The sequence below is a fragment of the Chinchilla lanigera genome, unplaced genomic scaffold (assembly GCF_000276665.1).
Source record: "Chinchilla lanigera isolate Chin_1 unplaced genomic scaffold, ChiLan1.0 scaffold00050, whole genome shotgun sequence".
Classification (NCBI taxonomy): domain Eukaryota; kingdom Metazoa; phylum Chordata; class Mammalia; order Rodentia; family Chinchillidae; genus Chinchilla; species Chinchilla lanigera.
The window spans coordinates 16,198,996-16,216,162 of record NW_004955451.1 but is presented as its reverse complement, the minus strand read 5'-3'; the positions used below and the strand labels follow the sequence as shown (position 1 = coordinate 16,216,162).

The following is a 17,167-nucleotide window of genomic DNA, read 5'->3' as shown; positions in this document are numbered from 1 at the left end:
GCCTCAAACTCACAGGTGATCCTCCTGCCTCAGCCTTTCCAGGGCTGGGCTGACAGGCGTGCGCAATCATGCCAGGCTCTACATGCAGGTTTTGCGTCGTGTCCCCGTGGAAGACGCAGGAAAGAGCAGGTACAGGCGTGTGTTGGAGGCGTGGTTCTGGTCTCCACGACGGGTGGAGGGCGCCAGGCGGAGTCACCAGCATCGGAGAACAAGGTGGCTCTGCATGGGGTGGAGTGGGACGGATCCCAAGGATCCAAGAAGGGCTCACCGGTGTTCTGGACACCTGTCACCGCGCGACCGGCGCCCTCCGTGCCTGCCTTCCGCGCAGACTCAGCCGGAGAGCACCGAGCGCCCGCCGGGCGCTGCCGACTCCCCCACCCGGCGGCTCCGCCCTACACCCGAGTCCCGGCCGCCGGGGACCGCCCCGCGGACTACAACTCCCGCTTTGCGCCGCGCACTCGGTCCCGCCTCTCGCATGCCCCCGCCGGCGTCGCTCGCGGGTGGGCCGAGGGAACCTCCTATTGGTCCCCGTGCCCTGTCAGTCACCTAGGGGCATGGAGGGGCGGGGCGAAGGTGGAGATCCGGATCCGGAGCGGCTGAAAGGCGGAAGTGGAGGCCGGAGCCTGGGACACCGCCGGGGGGGAGAGGAGCGGAATCGGCCCGAGCCCCCGCCCCACAGAACGCCGCCGCCCCGGAGCCACGGTGAGTGTGCCCGTCCTGGGGTCTGGGTCTCACTTGCCCTGAAGCGTCTTCGGAGCCGCTCCTTCCTCCCGCCCAGTCCCGGCTTAGGGGGGTACTGACCCCTCCCCCGACCCGTAGCCCCCTCTTCGGGAGCTCCCCGGGCGTCGGGCCGAGGGGGGAGCCCCTCTTTACTTCGCCGGGCTGTCATGCGTGCCCCTGGGGAGCCTGCGCCGCTCTCCTCGGCCTCTCCAGCCCGGTGGTGGAGAAAGGGACTCCGAGTTCCTCTTCTGCTCCCGGAATGTGCGGGGCTCCGCCAGGTGCGACGGGGCTTGTCTGCCTTGTAGTTCAGAGGCGGCGGGAGGCGCTGTCTGTCCCGCTCTTCTCCTCCGCGTCCCGTCAGGAACAGTTGTCCCCTGCAGCCCTGGAGGGTTTTTTATCGCTTTCCTGCGGGCGGCGGGCGGGGGAGGGGTCCGCGCGCTCGGACCCGCGGCCCGCAGTAAGTTTGCTGCCCCACTTCTCACTTCCTCTCCTTCCCGAGCCAGAGCTTGGAATCGGGATCGCTGAGCAGGGACAAGCCGTCTTCTTGTTTTGCCCCATTCCCAGCCCTGTCCTCTAGTTCTGGCGTTTTCTCCATATCTCTCTTCCTGCCTCTGAAGAATTTAGCTGAGGCTTGCTCAATCTTAGCTCCCGATCGCAGATCCGGGCAGATCTGCCCGTTCATTATCTTCTCTCCTCCTCCTCCTCTTGCGCCTCCTCCTCCCCCCGGCTCAGGCGCAGTCCTGCCCTCCCAGAGCATGTGAGTGGTTTCCGAGCGGGCTCTAAGGACTGCTGACCTGCAGGGATGAGAGTAAGACCGAGCACGAGGACCCTGGGACTGGGGCACCTCTTCGCCACCCCCAAACGTGTATGCCACCCTGAACAGCAGTTCCTGCCACGCCAAGGTCTCCGGTCGTGCTGGCCTGGATTTATTGCGGAGGAGTAAGTTGAGATCACAGTGGCCACCCTGCACTGCTAATGTGCTAATGTTCTAGTCAAAAAAATTCTGACAGTCAGAAAGTGCTGGTTTCCCAGCCCCTGGACACATAGTCCTCGTGGTGGCTTGGGATGTAAGTGTGTGAAATGGCTGCTGTCGCAGACCGAGTTGGAAGGTTTTTTTCATTTTGTGGCCAAAGTACAGGCTGGAGACTGTTCCTTAGTGAGGAGCAGCTTGGCTCAGACCAGGACCGGCTCTTGCTATCTACGGTGGAGGAAAGGAAGGAAAACAGCACAACCCTTGAGAGTTTCTGTAGCTCTTCAGCTTTCTGGGCCACTTTAACTGCTCTTGGGCACTGTTGACAAAAGCTACAGTTTGGCTTTGTGATCTTTTTGACTACTTCTGGACAGCTGCTAGCGTCTGATTCCTACAATTTGCTGTTGTTTTTGAGACAAGGTTTGGCTGTACAGTTCAGGCTGGCCTTGAACTCCTAGCAGTCTTCCTGCCTCAGCCTCCTGGGTTCTGGGAACACATGTGAGCCACCATGCCTTGCTGTGATTCTCTTTTTTTTTTTTCTTCTGGGAATCAAACTCATGACCTTGCACTTGCCAGGCAGGCACTGTGTTACTGAGCAGCATCCCCAGCCCTACCATAATATTTTGAGGTAGACCTGTGGTACACTTATTTCCCTTTTTTCTGGACAACAGCCACAAAAAGAAAGCCCTGCTTAGGGTCACCAGCTGAATCGCAAGCTCTCTATCTGTGTGGGCTGGTCAGAGGCTCTGGTCAGCCTGGCTCTCAGATCTGAGCAGCATCTGCCTGAGGGGTGTGGCCACCGCTCTGTGCTAGGCTTAGCTCTTCAGGAGTGGACTTTGATTTGGAGCGCTCCTCAGGAGTCCTGGGATGGGGCAGGCCAGCCTCGGAAGGGCTCTTCCTCCTTTTGTGTGAATGAACCCTTCCAGCTCTGGATCCAAAACAGGCTTTAGAAGGAGAAGTGAGGGAACCAAGGCTTAGATGGTTATACAGAATTTCTCTGAATTTCTCTGGCTTTCAGAAATTATAGGGTCCCAGCAGGCAGAGGTTTGACCCTCTTCGGGGCAGAGTGGGGCTCTGATGGTCTGGCAGCTTCTCCTCTCTGCCTCTTGGAACCAGTTGGCCTTTTCTGGCTTTCTGCTGCAAGAGGACTGGAGCAACTTATGTTTATAAATTGTAAAGTCACAGAATGCTCTTTGCTCACCTACCCCCTAAGGGTTCTGAGGGCAGTGGTAGAGTTTGTGTCTGCACCTTAGAGACGATCCCGGGTCTTGGGCACCGTGCCCCAGACCGTTGCAGTTAGAGTGGGTCAGGCCTGGCCTGGGACTTGGGGCCGCTCCAATCTAGCCTCCTGCTAAATGAGTGGGGGTGCAGCCCAGCCCCTCACCCTTCAGCTTCCTGGTCACTGGATTCCTCATTGGCTTTGCTTCTTCCTGCCTCCACTCCAAACTCTGATCCGTCTTCACCCACTCTCTTCTGTCTCTGCCTCTGGGGGCTGTGAAGGAGCCCGGGGCCTGTCCTCTCTGAGGCCCAAGAGTCTGCTGTTGATCTCTGTGCATTTAATCTCCTGGAAACCTTGAAGTCAGGATTGCAGGAAAATGAAAGTAAAAGCGAGAGGGCTCAGGGTCCCCCTGCTAAGTCAGGGCTGGGAACCTGTGGAGCTAGCCTGGGATCTGCGCGTGCACACACCTGCTTGCCCTGGCTCTCCCCAGAGCCTGCTGCTGAGAGTGGGAAGAATTCTGCCCTTCACTCTTCCCATCAGAATTTACCTGGAAACAGAGCAAGGTCAGAAGTGGGAACTCAGCCCCACCGAGCAGGAACCTACTAGGAAACCTCCTTGTAAGCCTTCTTGGGACACTGAGGCAGTGTGGTGCGGCGGAGGCACAGGGTCGAGCTCTAGAGTCAGCCAGAGCTGCTGAGCTGCACGCCCAGCCCTACCGTAATACTCTGAGGTAGACCTGTGGTACACTTACCCCCCTTTTTTCTGGACAACAGCCAGGAAAGCAACAGTTCCTACCGGTTCCGCCTTCCCGGATGTGTGACCTTGGGCTTGGCACTTGACCTCCCTGCGCCTGGCCCTTCCAGGACAGTGGGAGGCTAAACAGCCTGCGGAATTAGAAACAGTGGGGTAGGGGGCTGGGGATCTAGCTCAGCGGCACAGGGCCTGCCTGGCAAGCGCAAGGTCGTGGGTTCAATTCCCGGTACCGGAAAAAAACCAAAAAAAAAAAAAAAAGAAAGAAACAGGGTGCAGGGCGGTGCAGGGGCAGGCGGGGCCTTGAGCACCGTCCCTGGGACGTGGGCACCATGGCCACTGTGGTTCTGGTCCTTGCTTGATGTCCCCACGCGTCCTCTGGTTTCTCAGCTCTTGAACAGAACTGGCATGGCTGTGTTCCCATTTCACAGAGAAGAGTGCTTGGCAGACACTTCCTGCTGGGCTCCCAGGCCCTCCGGGTCCACCCAGTGAGGCTTCCACTTTCCAGGCACCAGGCAGGTCCGTGCGGAAGCAGCCTGTGTCTGTCATGGCTTTGAGTGCAGGTTCCCGTAGTTTAAGCTAACAGAGGAAGCTTGATGACAGTATGGTGGTGGTAGTAGGCTGCTCTGGGCCCTCGCCGGGATTCCTGGGATTTGCATTTTCCCCTTTGGTACTTTTGTCAGAGCTGTTTGAGAAGCAGTGTGTCAGGTCGGGTTTAAAAACAAAAACTAGAATGTCCAAAGGTGAAAGTGGTTGTACATACCTGTAATCCCAGCTCTCAGGCTGAGGCAGGAGGGTCCCCACAACTTCAAGGCCAGCCTGAGCTATACAGTGAGACCCTGCCTCAAACCCCCCCACTAAAAAAGTAAATAAATGTTAAGATATCCAAAACCAGGCGTAGTGGTACAGGCCTGTAGTCTCAGCATGCGGGTGGCTGAGGCAGGAGGGTCATTTGGAGTTCAAGGCCAGCCTGAAGTATATAATGAAACCCTGTCTCAAAAATCTAAAATAAACAAACAAATAAGAACTATGTTGTCCAGCCAGGTGTGGTGGTGCATGCCTGTCATCCCAGCACTCAGGAGGCTGAGGCAGGAGGACCGCTGTGAGTTCAAGGCTAGTCTGGCCTACATAGCAAGACCATGTTGCAAAAACAAAACAAAACCAAAAAACTATGGTGTCCAAAAATCAGGACAGTGGTGCTTGGCAGAGGAGAACCGGCGCTGTTCTTAAGGAGTGCTCTGCAGGGCAACCTGGCGTTGTGACAGGCGCGTTTGCGGAGTGCAGGGGGCCGAGAACACCACCCAGAGCTGCGCTTGGAGCCCACTGCCCAGCGACCCGGGGGCTGCCCTGGGAGTCCCAGGCTCACCCGTTTCGTCCCCCTTGGCCAGGGAGGGGAGCGCAGCTTGAAGGGGCTTCCTCTGCCGCACCCCTTGCCCCAAGTGAAGGCTTTTCCCTCCCTGGCTGTCTGCTCTCCGCCGCCACCTTCTCTGATGTCTGAGCCATGTGGGGGGCATAGCAGAGCCCTGTGATGACTGGCCAGATTCCCGGGTAGAGCAAAGCTCTGCTAAGGGACAGAAGATGTCCAGACCCACTCACTTCTCTTTTTTTTTTACCCCTGGGTTTTTTTTTTTTTTTTTTGGTCCTGGAATCAAATTCAGGACCTTGTGCTTGGCAGGCAGGCACGTGCCACTGAGCTACATCCCCCGCCACTGCTGGCTACTCGAGCACCCCTCGCTGTGCTCCCAGGGCTGGGCTGTGGACGGGGCCCATGCTTGCAACCCTCCGATGCAGGCAGCAGCCCCCTTGTCTCGGGTGCATGGCCTACAGGTTGCTCCATCAGGGAAGGACTGCTGTGGGAAGGACATCCAGGCAGGCGTAGGCCCAGCCTGGGTTTCCAGACAGTGGACCGCTGCCGAGGGGCGTGGCTCCGTCTGTCCGCCTGGTGACACTGGCCTCCGGCCAGGACGAAACACACCGGACTTGCACAGTGTGCGTAGTCAGGCAGTGACCCCCCAGGCCAGCACCCGGCAGGGCCCAGGAGATGCGTGTGGCCGTGGTCTGTGGGTGCGGCTCTCAGCCCTGGAGCAAGGGTGGCAGGGCCGGCAGGGGGCGCCGCGTGGGGAGCGCCCGTCCAGCTCCAGGGCAGCCTGGACTCCACCCTCAGCACCGCCGGGTAAAAGGAAGGAAGGGAGAAGCAGCCTCTGACGTGGGCCTGGCCCCCGGACCGCACAGTCCTCTCGTCTGGCCCCGTGGCTGGCCCAGGAGAGCTGCGGGCCTTGCCTCGCATTCTGCTGCTTGGTGGCCGTGGATTCCCAGTCGCCCCATGACGCCAGTGTCGCTGGCATTTTCAGGTGTGCTGGCCGGGCACCTGTTCAGCGGGCCCAAGTTGGCTTTGCCTGGTTTTGGTCACCAGTAGACCAGACCTGTCATGAGCACACGGGAGGAGGACCTGGGCGTGGAGCGGCCTTGGTGAAGGTGAGCCGCAATCACATGGCCAGAGTCACGCCTGGTGGAGTGTTGTCACCCTGACTATGCCCCTCTCGGGAAGGGCATCGCCCCGCGGAGCCTGGGCTAGGACTGGGGTGCAGAGGATAAGCCCCCTTCCTGAGCGTAGATGACGACCTGAGTGGTACCCTGCAGGAGACATTGTTCCCCGGGTGTGTCTGCTCGGGTTTAGGGCCCTTTTCTTCTTTAGATTTTTTATTTTTATTAACCCACGTTGGTAGGGCAGGGCGGTTCTGCTCGTTGTGGGGAATTGGTACACCTGCGTAACGGGTCTCTGCCCCCCGTTTATTTATCCATTGTTTATCTGGGGTATCTGCTGGCTCGCAGGGCTTACTCTGCACTGTGGCGTATCACCCCGCTCTCCTTTCTCTGACTGCTCGGAGCACTCCAGCCCCGCCCCTGTTGCTCGCAGCCCCCTTCGACGCCCCGCTCCTTCGCTGCAGGGCTTCCTGCTTGTTTGGTTTTGGGGGCGCTTCTGTGCATTTTGGCACTGCAAGGCGCTCTTCGTAAGCTTCCTGCCGGGCCCCAGGGCCGGCGTTCTTCCCAGGCCGTGCGCGTGCAGCCCGTGCTTTGCTTCCTCCTCGTGAGCGCACAGGGACTCTGCGTCCTGGTTGTTCCTTCCAGAGGCGCCCGAGACCCCGTGTGGGGTCAGGTGGTGCTGGGTCTGGGCGACCCGGCCTTCAGGGACCTGCTGTGGTCCTGGCGGGTGACGCCGCCTCTCGTAGCCCTGCCTGGTCTGCAGCTGGTCCCACACGGGGCGGAGCAGACTTGGTGCTTACTGTGCGGTTTACCGCACGCTGGGACTAGCGGGGTGCACAGGGGCACCCCGCTTCAGTGCCCAGTTCCCCACTGACTTGCCTGCACTCTGGCCCCGCGGTTCCCCTGAGCACCCTCGCGGTCTGGGCCCTCACTTACGCTTCCACTGAAACGCACCCCTCTCCGGTGCGCTTATGTGGCAGCAGTGGCTGGGGCTGGCTGCCCCTCGGAGCTGCGATCCTGAATCCCATCGTGCTGTCACTTCTAGACATGGCCGAGCTGGTCACCGGCCTCCTGCCTCTGTTCTTAGCCGGCATGTGCCCCCTTCAGGTAGTGTGGAGGAGCTCAGGAGGCCGCGTCAGCGTGGCTGCCCTCCCGGCCCTCCGAGTGCTCTCTGAGCCGTGCTGACCGCTTCCAGCCGGGGCGCCGCCAATTTCCAGCCTCACTGCTTTTGGCGGGGTTTAGAAGGAACCAGCTTCCCCTCTGCAGCAGCAGCAGCCCGCCTCGGTTTCTTCCCGGTCCCGAGAGCTTGGGGGTGAAGGGGCGCCACGGTGCTGCGCAGCCTGTGGGATCTGCAGGGAGGTGGCTGTCCCTGCTGGCTTCCAGAAATGGAGGCTGGGCTGGCTGAGGGGACCCTGGGGAAGGCACCCTGGCCAGCATTCCCTCCAAGTGGGGCTCAGGTGGGTGCAGGCGGCAGGAGGGGTGGTGGCAAGCGTGGCCTGCAGGAGCTCCCAGGGTGCCAGCACCCCAAGTGCTGTGGGGCTGGGCCTTCCTAAGAGCCAACCCTGTCATCCCAGAGCCCTGGGACTCGGTGCCAGCCCCCTTGAGGAGGAGCAGGTGCTTCAGCGAGAGTCATGATGCCCTGGGAGCAGCGTGCAGGGCACAGGGCTTGGCCGGAGCTGTGTGGCCAGGGAGTGGCAGGGACCAAGGCCTTGTCAGGAAGCCAGCGCCCTCACTGGCCGCTGCTCCGTTGGGGTGGGGGTAGGCCTCCCCAGGCCTGCTGTTACCCGCGTGGCTCTCCAAGCCCGTGTGCACCTGCACCCAGCGCTACGCCCGGTGCTGACCGAGGCACCCGCCGGCCTTGGGCTGGCGCAGTGGTCCTCGTCATCAGTGGCAGCGACAGCGGCGGCCCAGGCTCTTGGCTTCTCGCCGCTGCGCTCTCCAAGGTTGGTCCCCACGGTAGCCTCTGAAAAGGGGCGCCGCAGAGGAAGCATGGCTCAGCCATGGAGGTTCAGACCCTTTGTCTCCTGCACCCTTTGCCCGGCACCGTCCTGCGTGTCACTCAGCAAACGTGAAGAAGGAGAGGCCGCCCGGAGTGCTGTCCTTGGGTGTCCACACTACTGCTGGGCCAGCAGCTGCCCCTCCCAGGTCACAGCAGGCAGGAACTTTGACCTTGTGTGTGGCAGCTCCCCTGGCTGAGGGGTGCGCTGCGGTTTCTGAGGAGGACGTCGAGGAGGAGCCGCCGCCACCACCATGCATCCACCCCTGGGATTCCATCTTAGCGCAGTGCTGCAGGCCGGGGCGGCACCCGGGGGTTGGCTGCACTTGTTACATCCCCTTAGTGTGAGGCACCATGCAGCTGCGTCCCGGCCCCTGTACCCCATCCCGACTGTGCACATGGGGCTTGTGCCACAGAGAGGTGCAGGGTTGGAAGATCATTCTGGGATTCAGGGGCTGCCAGAATCACAAGGCAGAGCCAGGCCTGGAGATGCACACCTGTAATCCCAGCGCTTGGGAGGCTGAGGCAGGAAGATCAATTGTTTGAGTCTCCTTTGAAAAGGAGCTGGGTCCCATGGGCTGCAGAAAGCAGGGAGAGCTCAGAGGCCTGGAGCTCCTACCAGCTCCTGCCCCTCCGGGTAACTTCCATCTAGCGCTGCTTGGCCCTTGCCGTGCTGTCCTGGGCAATGCCTGGGCACTTGACAGTGTGTCCCAGACCTGTGCGCCTTGGCGCCTGCTGCGGGCCTTGGTGGAGGCTGGGCTTTGCAAACTCCGGGGGTGCCTCATGAGGGTGTAGCTCCCTGCCCTCGGTCCCTGCAAGGGACAAAGCTGGACCTCAGTCCACTAACAGGAGCTGGGGGGGCTGGGATGGGATCTGTCCCCAGGAGTCACCTTCTGTGGCCACCAGTAGGCAGTGCCCACCCCCTGCTGCCGGCTCCTGTCACCTCCCTGCCCGCTGGCAGGGCAGGGTGAGGAGCCCTCGGCTACAGCCTGGCTCTCGAGTGCCCTGCACTGGCTCCTGGCACCCCGCCCTGAGGGTGCCAGCCCTGGACCTGGTCATGGGAGGATGCCTGTCTCTGGTCCCAGCCCCTTGCTCTTGGAGGGAGCCTGAGCGGTGGGGAGGACAGCCTCGCACCTGTACCCTCTGCATCGGGAAGACGCGTGCACCACGGCCGAGTCCGAGAACTGGGTGAAGCTTCACATGCCCACAGCAAGCCTGTTTGTGGGTGGAGCCCGTTATCTCCGCCCTTCCCGGTTAGCATTCCTGCCACTGCTTTCTTGGGCACCCAGTTTAGCAAGGCCGTCTGAGTTGTTTTCGCAAACCCAGGGCACCACTGGTGCCAGGCGAGCCCTGTGCCAGCTGAGCTGCGCCCCCATCCTTTGGTTGTTACTGAATGTATCTCAATCTCTGCAGCTAGCGAGGAAGCAGACGGTAATTTAAATACAGCAGAGCTGGGTCGGCTTCATACCACTTCGGCGCTTTAAGTTTTCATTGTTACATGCAGAATTCCACACCATCCGCAGCTTTTATCACTTCTGCACTTGCAGGTGGGTTTGTGTACAAGTCAGTGTCCGGATGTGGACAGTTAGGGCGGTGGAGTCTTACATTTGGGAGCAGCCGCGTTCCTGCCTGTCAGAGGGGCTCTCCCCGAGCAGCAGGTCTGGGGTTTGGCAGAAGCTGGCGTTTCCCACGCTGAGAGCCACCTGCGTCTTATCAGAGCACACGCGGGCCCAGTCCCGGCTGTTAGCGTCATTGCCGCTCAGGCGGCAAGGTTCTGTGTGTCTGACAGGGAGCCCTGCCCCTGCGGCCCTGGCTGCCCGAGTGGCATGAGTGGTAACAGGCTGTGGTCCCAGAAACCCGTGCCCTGATGCTGCCATACAAGCTGTTGTCCAGCCTTACAGCCTCCCGAGGCAATTAGTATGAAAAATTCGTTTGTAGATAAGGAGTAGGGCGCTCTGATAGCATCAGTGTGTGACTTGGCCAAGGTCACAGCTGGCCAGTGGGGGAGCCTCCAGCGTCCTGGTCACCCTGGGGAGGTGCTGGGTACCCCGGGGCCGGGCCGATGTTCCCTTCCTCTGGCCTGGGACGGCGTGAATATGGGCAGCGCTGCCACGAGGCTCAGCTCCTTCCTGTGCGTCGGGCCAAGGTGCCCCACTGCGGCTCGCCGCTCCCCTGGCTTCCTTCCTCGAGGCCTTTGAACCTGGTCCCCTCCCTGCTGTGACCCCAGGGCTGCGCCCTCCCCCAGAGCCGGCCAGAGCCGCCTCCAGCCCGCAGGCACCTGCTCTCCGAGCCCCGCATCTCTAAACCTAGAGAGCGCTGGCTCCGCCCACCCCGCAGCCCGGCTCCTGGCCCAGCGTCCAGCGGAGCCGAGTGCGCTCGACGTCCACAGGCAAACAGGAAGCAGGAGAAGCCAGTCAGCAGGACTCACGCTCCGCTCACAGGAAGGACAGGAAGTACACAGTGGGCAGCCCGGCCTGGAGAAGAGAGGGGCCGGGTCCCAGGGGACAGGACGCTGCCGACGCGCCTGGGTCTGAGTCTGAGCACGGGCTCGGGATCACATGACCCGGCCCCCACCCCCGTCGTCCTGCTGCTCCGGGTCTAGTCCTCTTGGGTTCCCAGGTCACCCGCAGCCTGAGCGGCCCAAACCCCTCAGGGACTTGTGCGAAGGACACGCAGTTCCGGACTCCACCCAGAGACTGCCTCTAGTGGGTCGGGTGGTTTCCTCACACACGGGGTGCCGGGGGGGGGGGTCATTGCCGACCCAGGAGGAGCAGGTCCTGCTTCCTTCCTCTTCCTCCCACCTGGCCCCGCTGCCTGAGTGCCGGTGTCTAGGCGCTCGAGGTCCACGTGCCCTCCCTTGTGCAGTGGGGGACACGCAGAGCAGGGCACCCCGAGTTCTCACGTTCACTTCCCTCCTGTGGGGGACAAGAGGCTGGGTGGGCGCAGGGCTGCGTTTGGAGGACGGGCAGTGGGACTGTCGCGTCTGTCCTGGGCAGCTCTGGCCCCCGAGGTGCCTTGCGTGCCACTTAAAAGCCTCTCACCATGCCCGCTGCTCTGTGGGGGCCAAGCCTCTGCCCGCCAGCATGGGGAGGGCGGAGTCCTCAGCTGCTTCACCCGTGTGCGGCCCTGGCAGAGCCCCTTCCCTGGCACACACCCTATGGGTAGCGCTGGCGTCCCAAGGGTCCTGGGAAGTTTTCGTGAATATCGGTGTCACTGCTGTTTCCTCAGCATTTTGTGTGGGGGCCATCATTAGCCCTGGGGCACCCTTCACAGGGCGCCTGAGGGCTCAGCTCCTGCGGCTCCCCTGAGGTGACCCTGAAGAGGAGGCATCACTTTGATGGTACCCACACCCATTTGTATACCCAGTGTCAGTTGCTTGTCTAAAACTGAGGAATTGTTTATGTCTTAGAGATATTGGTTGTACAGTCACTCAGCAAATGCTAGCTGGCTTTGAAAGCCACTCCCTTGGGTCAGCACTGTGAGTTCCTAGAACACGGTGTCAAGAGGAAGCCTGGCGACCGGGCAGAAAGCACAGTGGCCACTTGGCTGACGGGTCAGCGCCTTGACTGACACAGTGAGGCCCCCCGCTTCCTTCCGTGTACTCTGGGGCAAGGGTGGCCCCATCCCACAGCGCTTTCCTCGGCGCTGTCCGGGGAGGAAGCACTTGTTCCTGGCAAGTGACTCATCTTCCTGACACACGCGGCTCAGCGGCTGTGGGGGCCTGGGTGGTGCTTCGTGGGGACCAAGGCGTCCTCCCCGTCCCGCCACAGCGCTGCTCAGCCCTCGCTGGGTCCTTCCTGGGCCCCTGCTGCCTGGAGCGCTGGTTTGCAGTTCCGAAGCCCACAGAGTTCGTGCCTTCAGCTGGGTCCCCAGGGACTGAGATGGGGCGGCCTCCAGGCGCAGGTCTCAGTGTCCACCTGCCCCGCCTCTGCCCCAGGAGAGGGCACAGGGAGAGCTGGCAGCCCGTTGCCGCTGCCCACAGCGCCGGCTTGGGGTGCTGATGTGTGCTGTGTGTGTGGTTCCTGCCCTGGGAGGGGAGGAGGCTGTGACAGCCACAGATGGGCTGGGTTCTGCCACAGACCCAGGAGGCGGCCTGGTCTCCCCACGCCCAGCCCAGCGGCGGGCACCGGTCTGACGGCTTCGCTCGCCCCGGGCGCCTGTCCGCCCTGCACCGGGCAGGCTGAGGTGCTGGGACCAGACTGCAGGTTCTTGGCCGTCACCCTAAATCCTAATGTCTTCCTGGGCTTTTATTTTACTTTTATTTTACTTTTTGAGATGGGCCTCACTGTCTAGCTCAGGCTGGCCTTCAACTCATCATGTAGCCGAGGCTGGTCTCAAATTCAGCCCTCCTGCCTCAGCCTGAGTGCTGGGTCATGGCATGCGCCCCCACGCCTGACCCAGAGAGCCTGTTGCTGCCATCTGTGGGCCAGTCGGTCCGCTCCCACCCTGTGCCTGCCGTTACCTGGGGGTGAGGGCGTGGGCTGTGGTGGGCTGCTGAGCAGTCCTCAGAACTGGGAGCCTGCGCTGCTGTGAGCAGACGTCCGTCTGCGCAGCCCAGCGAGGCTGACCTGGCCCCCTGTCCTTGTCCCTGCAGTTGGAGACCCTCTCCCCACCAAGTGCCTCTCTGCGCAGCACCGGCCCCGGCCCCCGTGCCACCTTCCCAGGGACCACGACAGCCAGCGGCACAGGCCATGGCGGGTCGGGGAGGCACAGCTCGCCCCAACGGACCGGCCGCGGGGAACAAGATCTGCCAGTTCAAGCTGGTCCTGCTGGGGGAGTCGGCGGTGGGCAAGTCCAGCCTCGTGCTCCGCTTCGTCAAGGGCCAGTTCCACGAGTACCAGGAGAGCACCATTGGAGGTGAGCAGCGGGGTGCAGCTGGGGGAGTGGGACACAGCTGTGATGGCAGGTGCCTCTGCAGCTTGAGATCTCCGAGCCTAGCTAGGACCAGCCTGGGACGTGTGTCACCATCTCTGCACACTAGCGACAAACGTCTGCGGCGGCCGTCCTCCTCCTACTCCTCCACGCCCGCCCAGTCTGTAGCTGGACACAGGAAGTGGAGCGATGGCAGGCAGAGGGGGACCAGAAGAGCAGCCTGCTCAGGAGAGCTGCGGGTCAGGCGGGGACCCCAGCTGTCTGTCACAGCTGCAGACCCGTCCTGTGCTCCACGTTCCCACCTCGGACCCATGGTCCCTGGAGGTCAGCTCAGCGTGGCTGCTCGGACGGGCCCGGCCAGAGCTGGGGGCAGGCGTGGCCAGCAGAGCCTCTGGGGCCTGGGGCAGTGTCCCCAGGAGAGGAAGGTCAGGGCCGCCGTGGGCCGGAGCCATTCCCACGTGCTGTTTGTCGCGGGCGGCGGAGTCGGGCTTAGCCTTGGTTTCCCCTGCCGGTGGAAGAGCCCCTGCCCGGTAGTTTTGGGGGCCCTGACCCATGCGTGCCCTTGCCCCCCTCTCCGCAGCGGCCTTCCTCACACAGACGGTCTGCTTGGATGACACAACGGTCAAGTTTGAGATCTGGGACACGGCCGGCCAGGAGCGGTACCACAGCCTGGCGCCCATGTACTACCGGGGCGCGCAGGCGGCCATCGTGGTCTACGACATCACCAACACGGTGCGGACCCTCTGTGCCCTGCTGAGCTGGGGCGGGTGTGGCGGGCCTCAGCCCTGAGGTGGGGTCTCCTGCCTGCCGGAAGCAGCTGTCTGGAGCCCGGGGTCACCATCCCGGAGGCCCTGGTCACACTGGCACAGGCAGCCTCTCTGTGCCCTGACTCTGGCCCTGTCTTTCCAGGACACTTTCGCGCGGGCCAAGAACTGGGTGAAGGAGCTGCAGCGGCAGGCAAGCCCCAACATTGTCATCGCCCTGGCAGGGAACAAGGCCGACCTGGCCAGCAAGCGGGCCGTGGAGTTCCAGGTGGGGACTGCGGCAGGAGGCGTGGCTGGCCGCCCTCTCCCCAGCTGTGGGGGTGGGAGGCTGTGTGCAGGGAAGGCCACAAGCTCAGGCCCCTCTGGCTGAGACCCAGCCTTGCCCTGAACCCTGATCTGCCTCTGTGGGGCTTCTCTTTACCTGGGTGGGCATGTGCTCCGCACCTGGGCAGTGTCACCACCCGTCCCAGCCCGCACCGTGGGCTCCAGGTTGCAGGCGATGGCAGAGCCGGAACCCAGGACCTGGGACCGAGCTTTGCTCGACACTGGTGTTGGGTGGGCAAGTGTGTGTGAGGCAGCTTCCCAGGAGACCCTCAGGTAGAAAGGGGGTGCGAGGATGCCTGGGGCCTCACCTGCTGGCTCTGGAAGCCGAGGTGCTGCGGGCAGGTGTGCATGCAGGGCAGGTCCGGCCCGGGGCTCAGCGCTGCCCCCACCCCGTGCCCCTCCTCCGCAGGAAGCACAAGCCTACGCCGAGGACAACAGCCTGCTGTTCATGGAGACGTCAGCCAAGACCGCCATGAACGTGAACGAGATCTTCATGGCCATCGGTGAGCAGGCCCTGGGGGCGGGCGCCTGGACGCACTGTGCCTCGTGCTCTGCTGACGTGGCTGTCCCCGTGTCCGAGCCGCGAGCGGGGCCCCTCACACTTCAGAGTGAGCCAGAGTCGGCCCTCGTGCCCTGGCCTCCCCTCCCCTTCTTAGCGGTCTTCTTACTTCTGGGTTCCTGGTTCAAATCCTGGCCTTACCACGTGTAGCCCTGTGGTCCTAGGTGAGGTGCCCGGGCCGTCTGTGCCCAGCTTTGGTGTCGTGGTCCCCAGTGGGGTGGTGAGGGCCTGCTGCACCCACAGGAGAAGCCACACGCCTCTCCCCTCCCCCACAGCCAAGAAGCTGCCCAAGAATGAGCCCCAGAACGCAGCAGGTGCGCCGGGCCGGAACCGAGGCGTGGACCTGCAGGAGAGCAGCCCGGCCAGCCGGGGCCAGTGCTGCAGCAACTGAAGCCGCGGGGCCAGTGCTGCAGCAACTGAAGCCGCCAGACCCCGAGCACGACCACCGGACCACGCTGACCAGTCGCACTTACGCCGCCGCAGGCCGCGGGGCAGGAGGCTCGTGATTTCTCCGTCTGACTCTGATTCTGGGCTGGGGGAATTGTTCCACCTGCACCTTCTGTACAAATACTAATTCAATTTTAAGTCTTAAGTCACTTTTTTAATATATACGGTCTGCTCTTCCCACCGCCCCTCCCACCGCCCCGCTGGGCCTCTGCAGGAACGGCCTGTGCTCCTGTCCCGCCTCCTCTGGGGACCGCGGGAGCAGCGACGCCTCGTGTCTTCCCGCCGGAGGGCAGACTCGGGCACCCACGTACTCACCTTGTGGGCGCACCTCGCCCCGCCCAGGACAGTGGGCCGCCCTGGGCCGAGGAAGGGCTCCGCTCCCTGCGCCGGCCAGCTCTGGGCGGGAGGGGACCACAGCATTACCACATGGCCCAGACGCCCCCTCGGCCACCCTGACCTCTGAGCCGTGTGCTGACCGGATCACGATGACGAGCATGGGGGGTAGGGGCGCGGGAGGGGACCGAACCAACTTTTTCTGTGTTTTGTATTGTACGTTTCTGCAACATGTAACCAATCAGTATCTTGTCAATACAGTCAGCGGTCGCTGGACCTCACCCTCGTCTGCTGTGTTTCTCCGGCAGAGTCTGCCCGGCCGCTGCCTCTCTGGGTCACCCGAAGTTAATCTAAAACCAGCCGCTGCACGGCCAGGAGCAAAAGCTTCCCCTTGACAGGGAGGCTGGTAGTCATGGTAACCGGGAGACCAGGCCTCAGTTGCAGCCCCGCTTCGAGCCACACTTGAAGTGCAGGAGCTTGCCGTGGCAGCCTCCCCACCCTGGCCCCCACCGGCTCACGTTGGGGGGTGTGGGGTGTAGACCGCGGGGCTCTGAGACACCAGAAGTCATCTCCATGGGTTTTGTGTTTTTGGGTAAGCCCCGGCTCTAGCTCAGGCTGGCTTCGGCCTCCCAAGTGCTGGGTGAGCAGGCACGGGCCGCCACGCCCCGCCGCCTCTATAGGGCTGGTTGGTCTGTTCCGGGCCGCCTCGGTCGTGGAAGGGAACTGCTGACCTCTTCTGGGACGCTGGCCGATCACGAGGCCAAGGCCGCACCCTGTTCCCTCAGCGCCCCCTTCAGGGCGGCCGCACAGGTCCTACTGTCCCGGCAGCCGGGTCTGGGGCGCGTGGTGGCTGGGCCCTTCCCACTCAGCTCCCTCTGGAGCCGCCGCAGGCCCACACCCCGTCCTGGCTTTCTACCTGCCTCTACCCTTCGCTGTGGGCGGACATTAGGACTTGAGCCCAGGACTTTTTTGTAGCAGTGAGCCACATCCCCACCCCGTTACTGTTTATTCTGAGACAGGGTCTCACTAAGTTGCCCCAGCTGCCTCAAATTCGTGATCCTCCTGCCTCAGCCTCCCCAGCAGCTGCGATTCAGGTGTGCATCGCAGGCCCCAACCCTCTACCTTTGGCCCTGGCCCCAGAAGACGGCAGACACGGGCTGCTGCACAGTCGTGGTTTACTGGTTCAGGCGGAGCCGGGGCCCTTCTTAGAGCCCTGGCGCGTGAGGTTCCGGGACGGGGCTGGTGGGGATTCAGGCAGAGGCGGAGGTCTGCATGGGCCCCGCACCCACAGCTGGCCGGAGGGCGTCAGGGAGCAGGTGGCGGTGGCGGGGTCCAGGGCCCCAGGTAGCTGCATCTGCCGGTACACCTTCTGCTTCAGGCTGTAGCTGCCCCCGCGCGGGTCGCGGTGCTCCTCTTGTCGCTGGCCGGTAACCACCAGGTTCTGCCCGTCCACCCGCACCTGCAGTTCCTCCGGGGCGAAGCCGCGCGCGTCCATCCTCATCTGGAAGCCCTGCGCCTGGCCGGTGTTCTGCGCGGCCGCCGAGACGTCCCGCAGCAGCCGCACGGGCAGCGTGGCTCCCCGGTCCGGCTCTGCGAGCGCCGTGCTGGGGGCCGGGGACGTCACCCCGCGGTCGTTGGAAACGCTGCTCCCGACGCGCCGCATCCGAGGGCGAGGGCGCAACCGTGGGCGGGCGGGGATGGGGGCGCGGGACAGGAGGGAGCGGGGCCG

At 62.8% G+C, this 17,167-nt stretch overlaps 2 protein-coding genes across 2 annotated transcripts in view; one reads left to right on the top strand and one right to left on the bottom strand.

Annotated features, from left to right (window-relative positions):
• The first annotated feature begins 579 nt into the window (after positions 1-579).
• On the top strand, positions 580-15,721 carry Rab5c (RAB5C, member RAS oncogene family). Its single transcript, XM_005394449.2, has 6 exons — positions 580-702; positions 12,734-12,996; positions 13,592-13,743; positions 13,921-14,043; positions 14,509-14,602; positions 14,934-15,721. Exons 2-6 carry the CDS (start codon positions 12,831-12,833, stop codon positions 15,047-15,049), a joined length of 651 nt encoding a protein of 216 aa, XP_005394506.1. The 5' UTR covers positions 580-702; positions 12,734-12,830; the 3' UTR covers positions 15,050-15,721.
• An 875-nt stretch (positions 15,722-16,596) lies between these two features.
• The window catches only part of Hspb9 (heat shock protein, alpha-crystallin-related, B9), a gene marked incomplete in the record, with an annotated part of 820 nt that continues 249 nt past the window's right edge, over positions 16,597-17,167 (bottom strand). The window contains 1 exon segment of the mRNA XM_005394441.2: positions 16,597-17,167. Coding sequence (XP_005394498.1) covers positions 16,622-17,101 — 480 coding nt within the window.

What these genes read in the sequence shown, in the direction of transcription:
- Rab5c (XM_005394449.2), top strand. Translation starts at nt 12,831, where the DNA reads ATGGCGGGTCGGGGAGGCACAGCTCGCCCCAACGGACCGGCCGCGGGG. An exon ending in AGCGGGCCGTGGAGTTCCAG is followed by an intron (nt 14,044 to 14,508) that starts GTGGGGACTGCG and finishes CCTCCTCCGCAG; the next exon opens with GAAGCACAAGCCTACGCCGA. An exon ending in CGAGATCTTCATGGCCATCG is followed by an intron (nt 14,603 to 14,933) that starts GTGAGCAGGCCC and finishes CCTCCCCCACAG; the next exon opens with CCAAGAAGCTGCCCAAGAAT.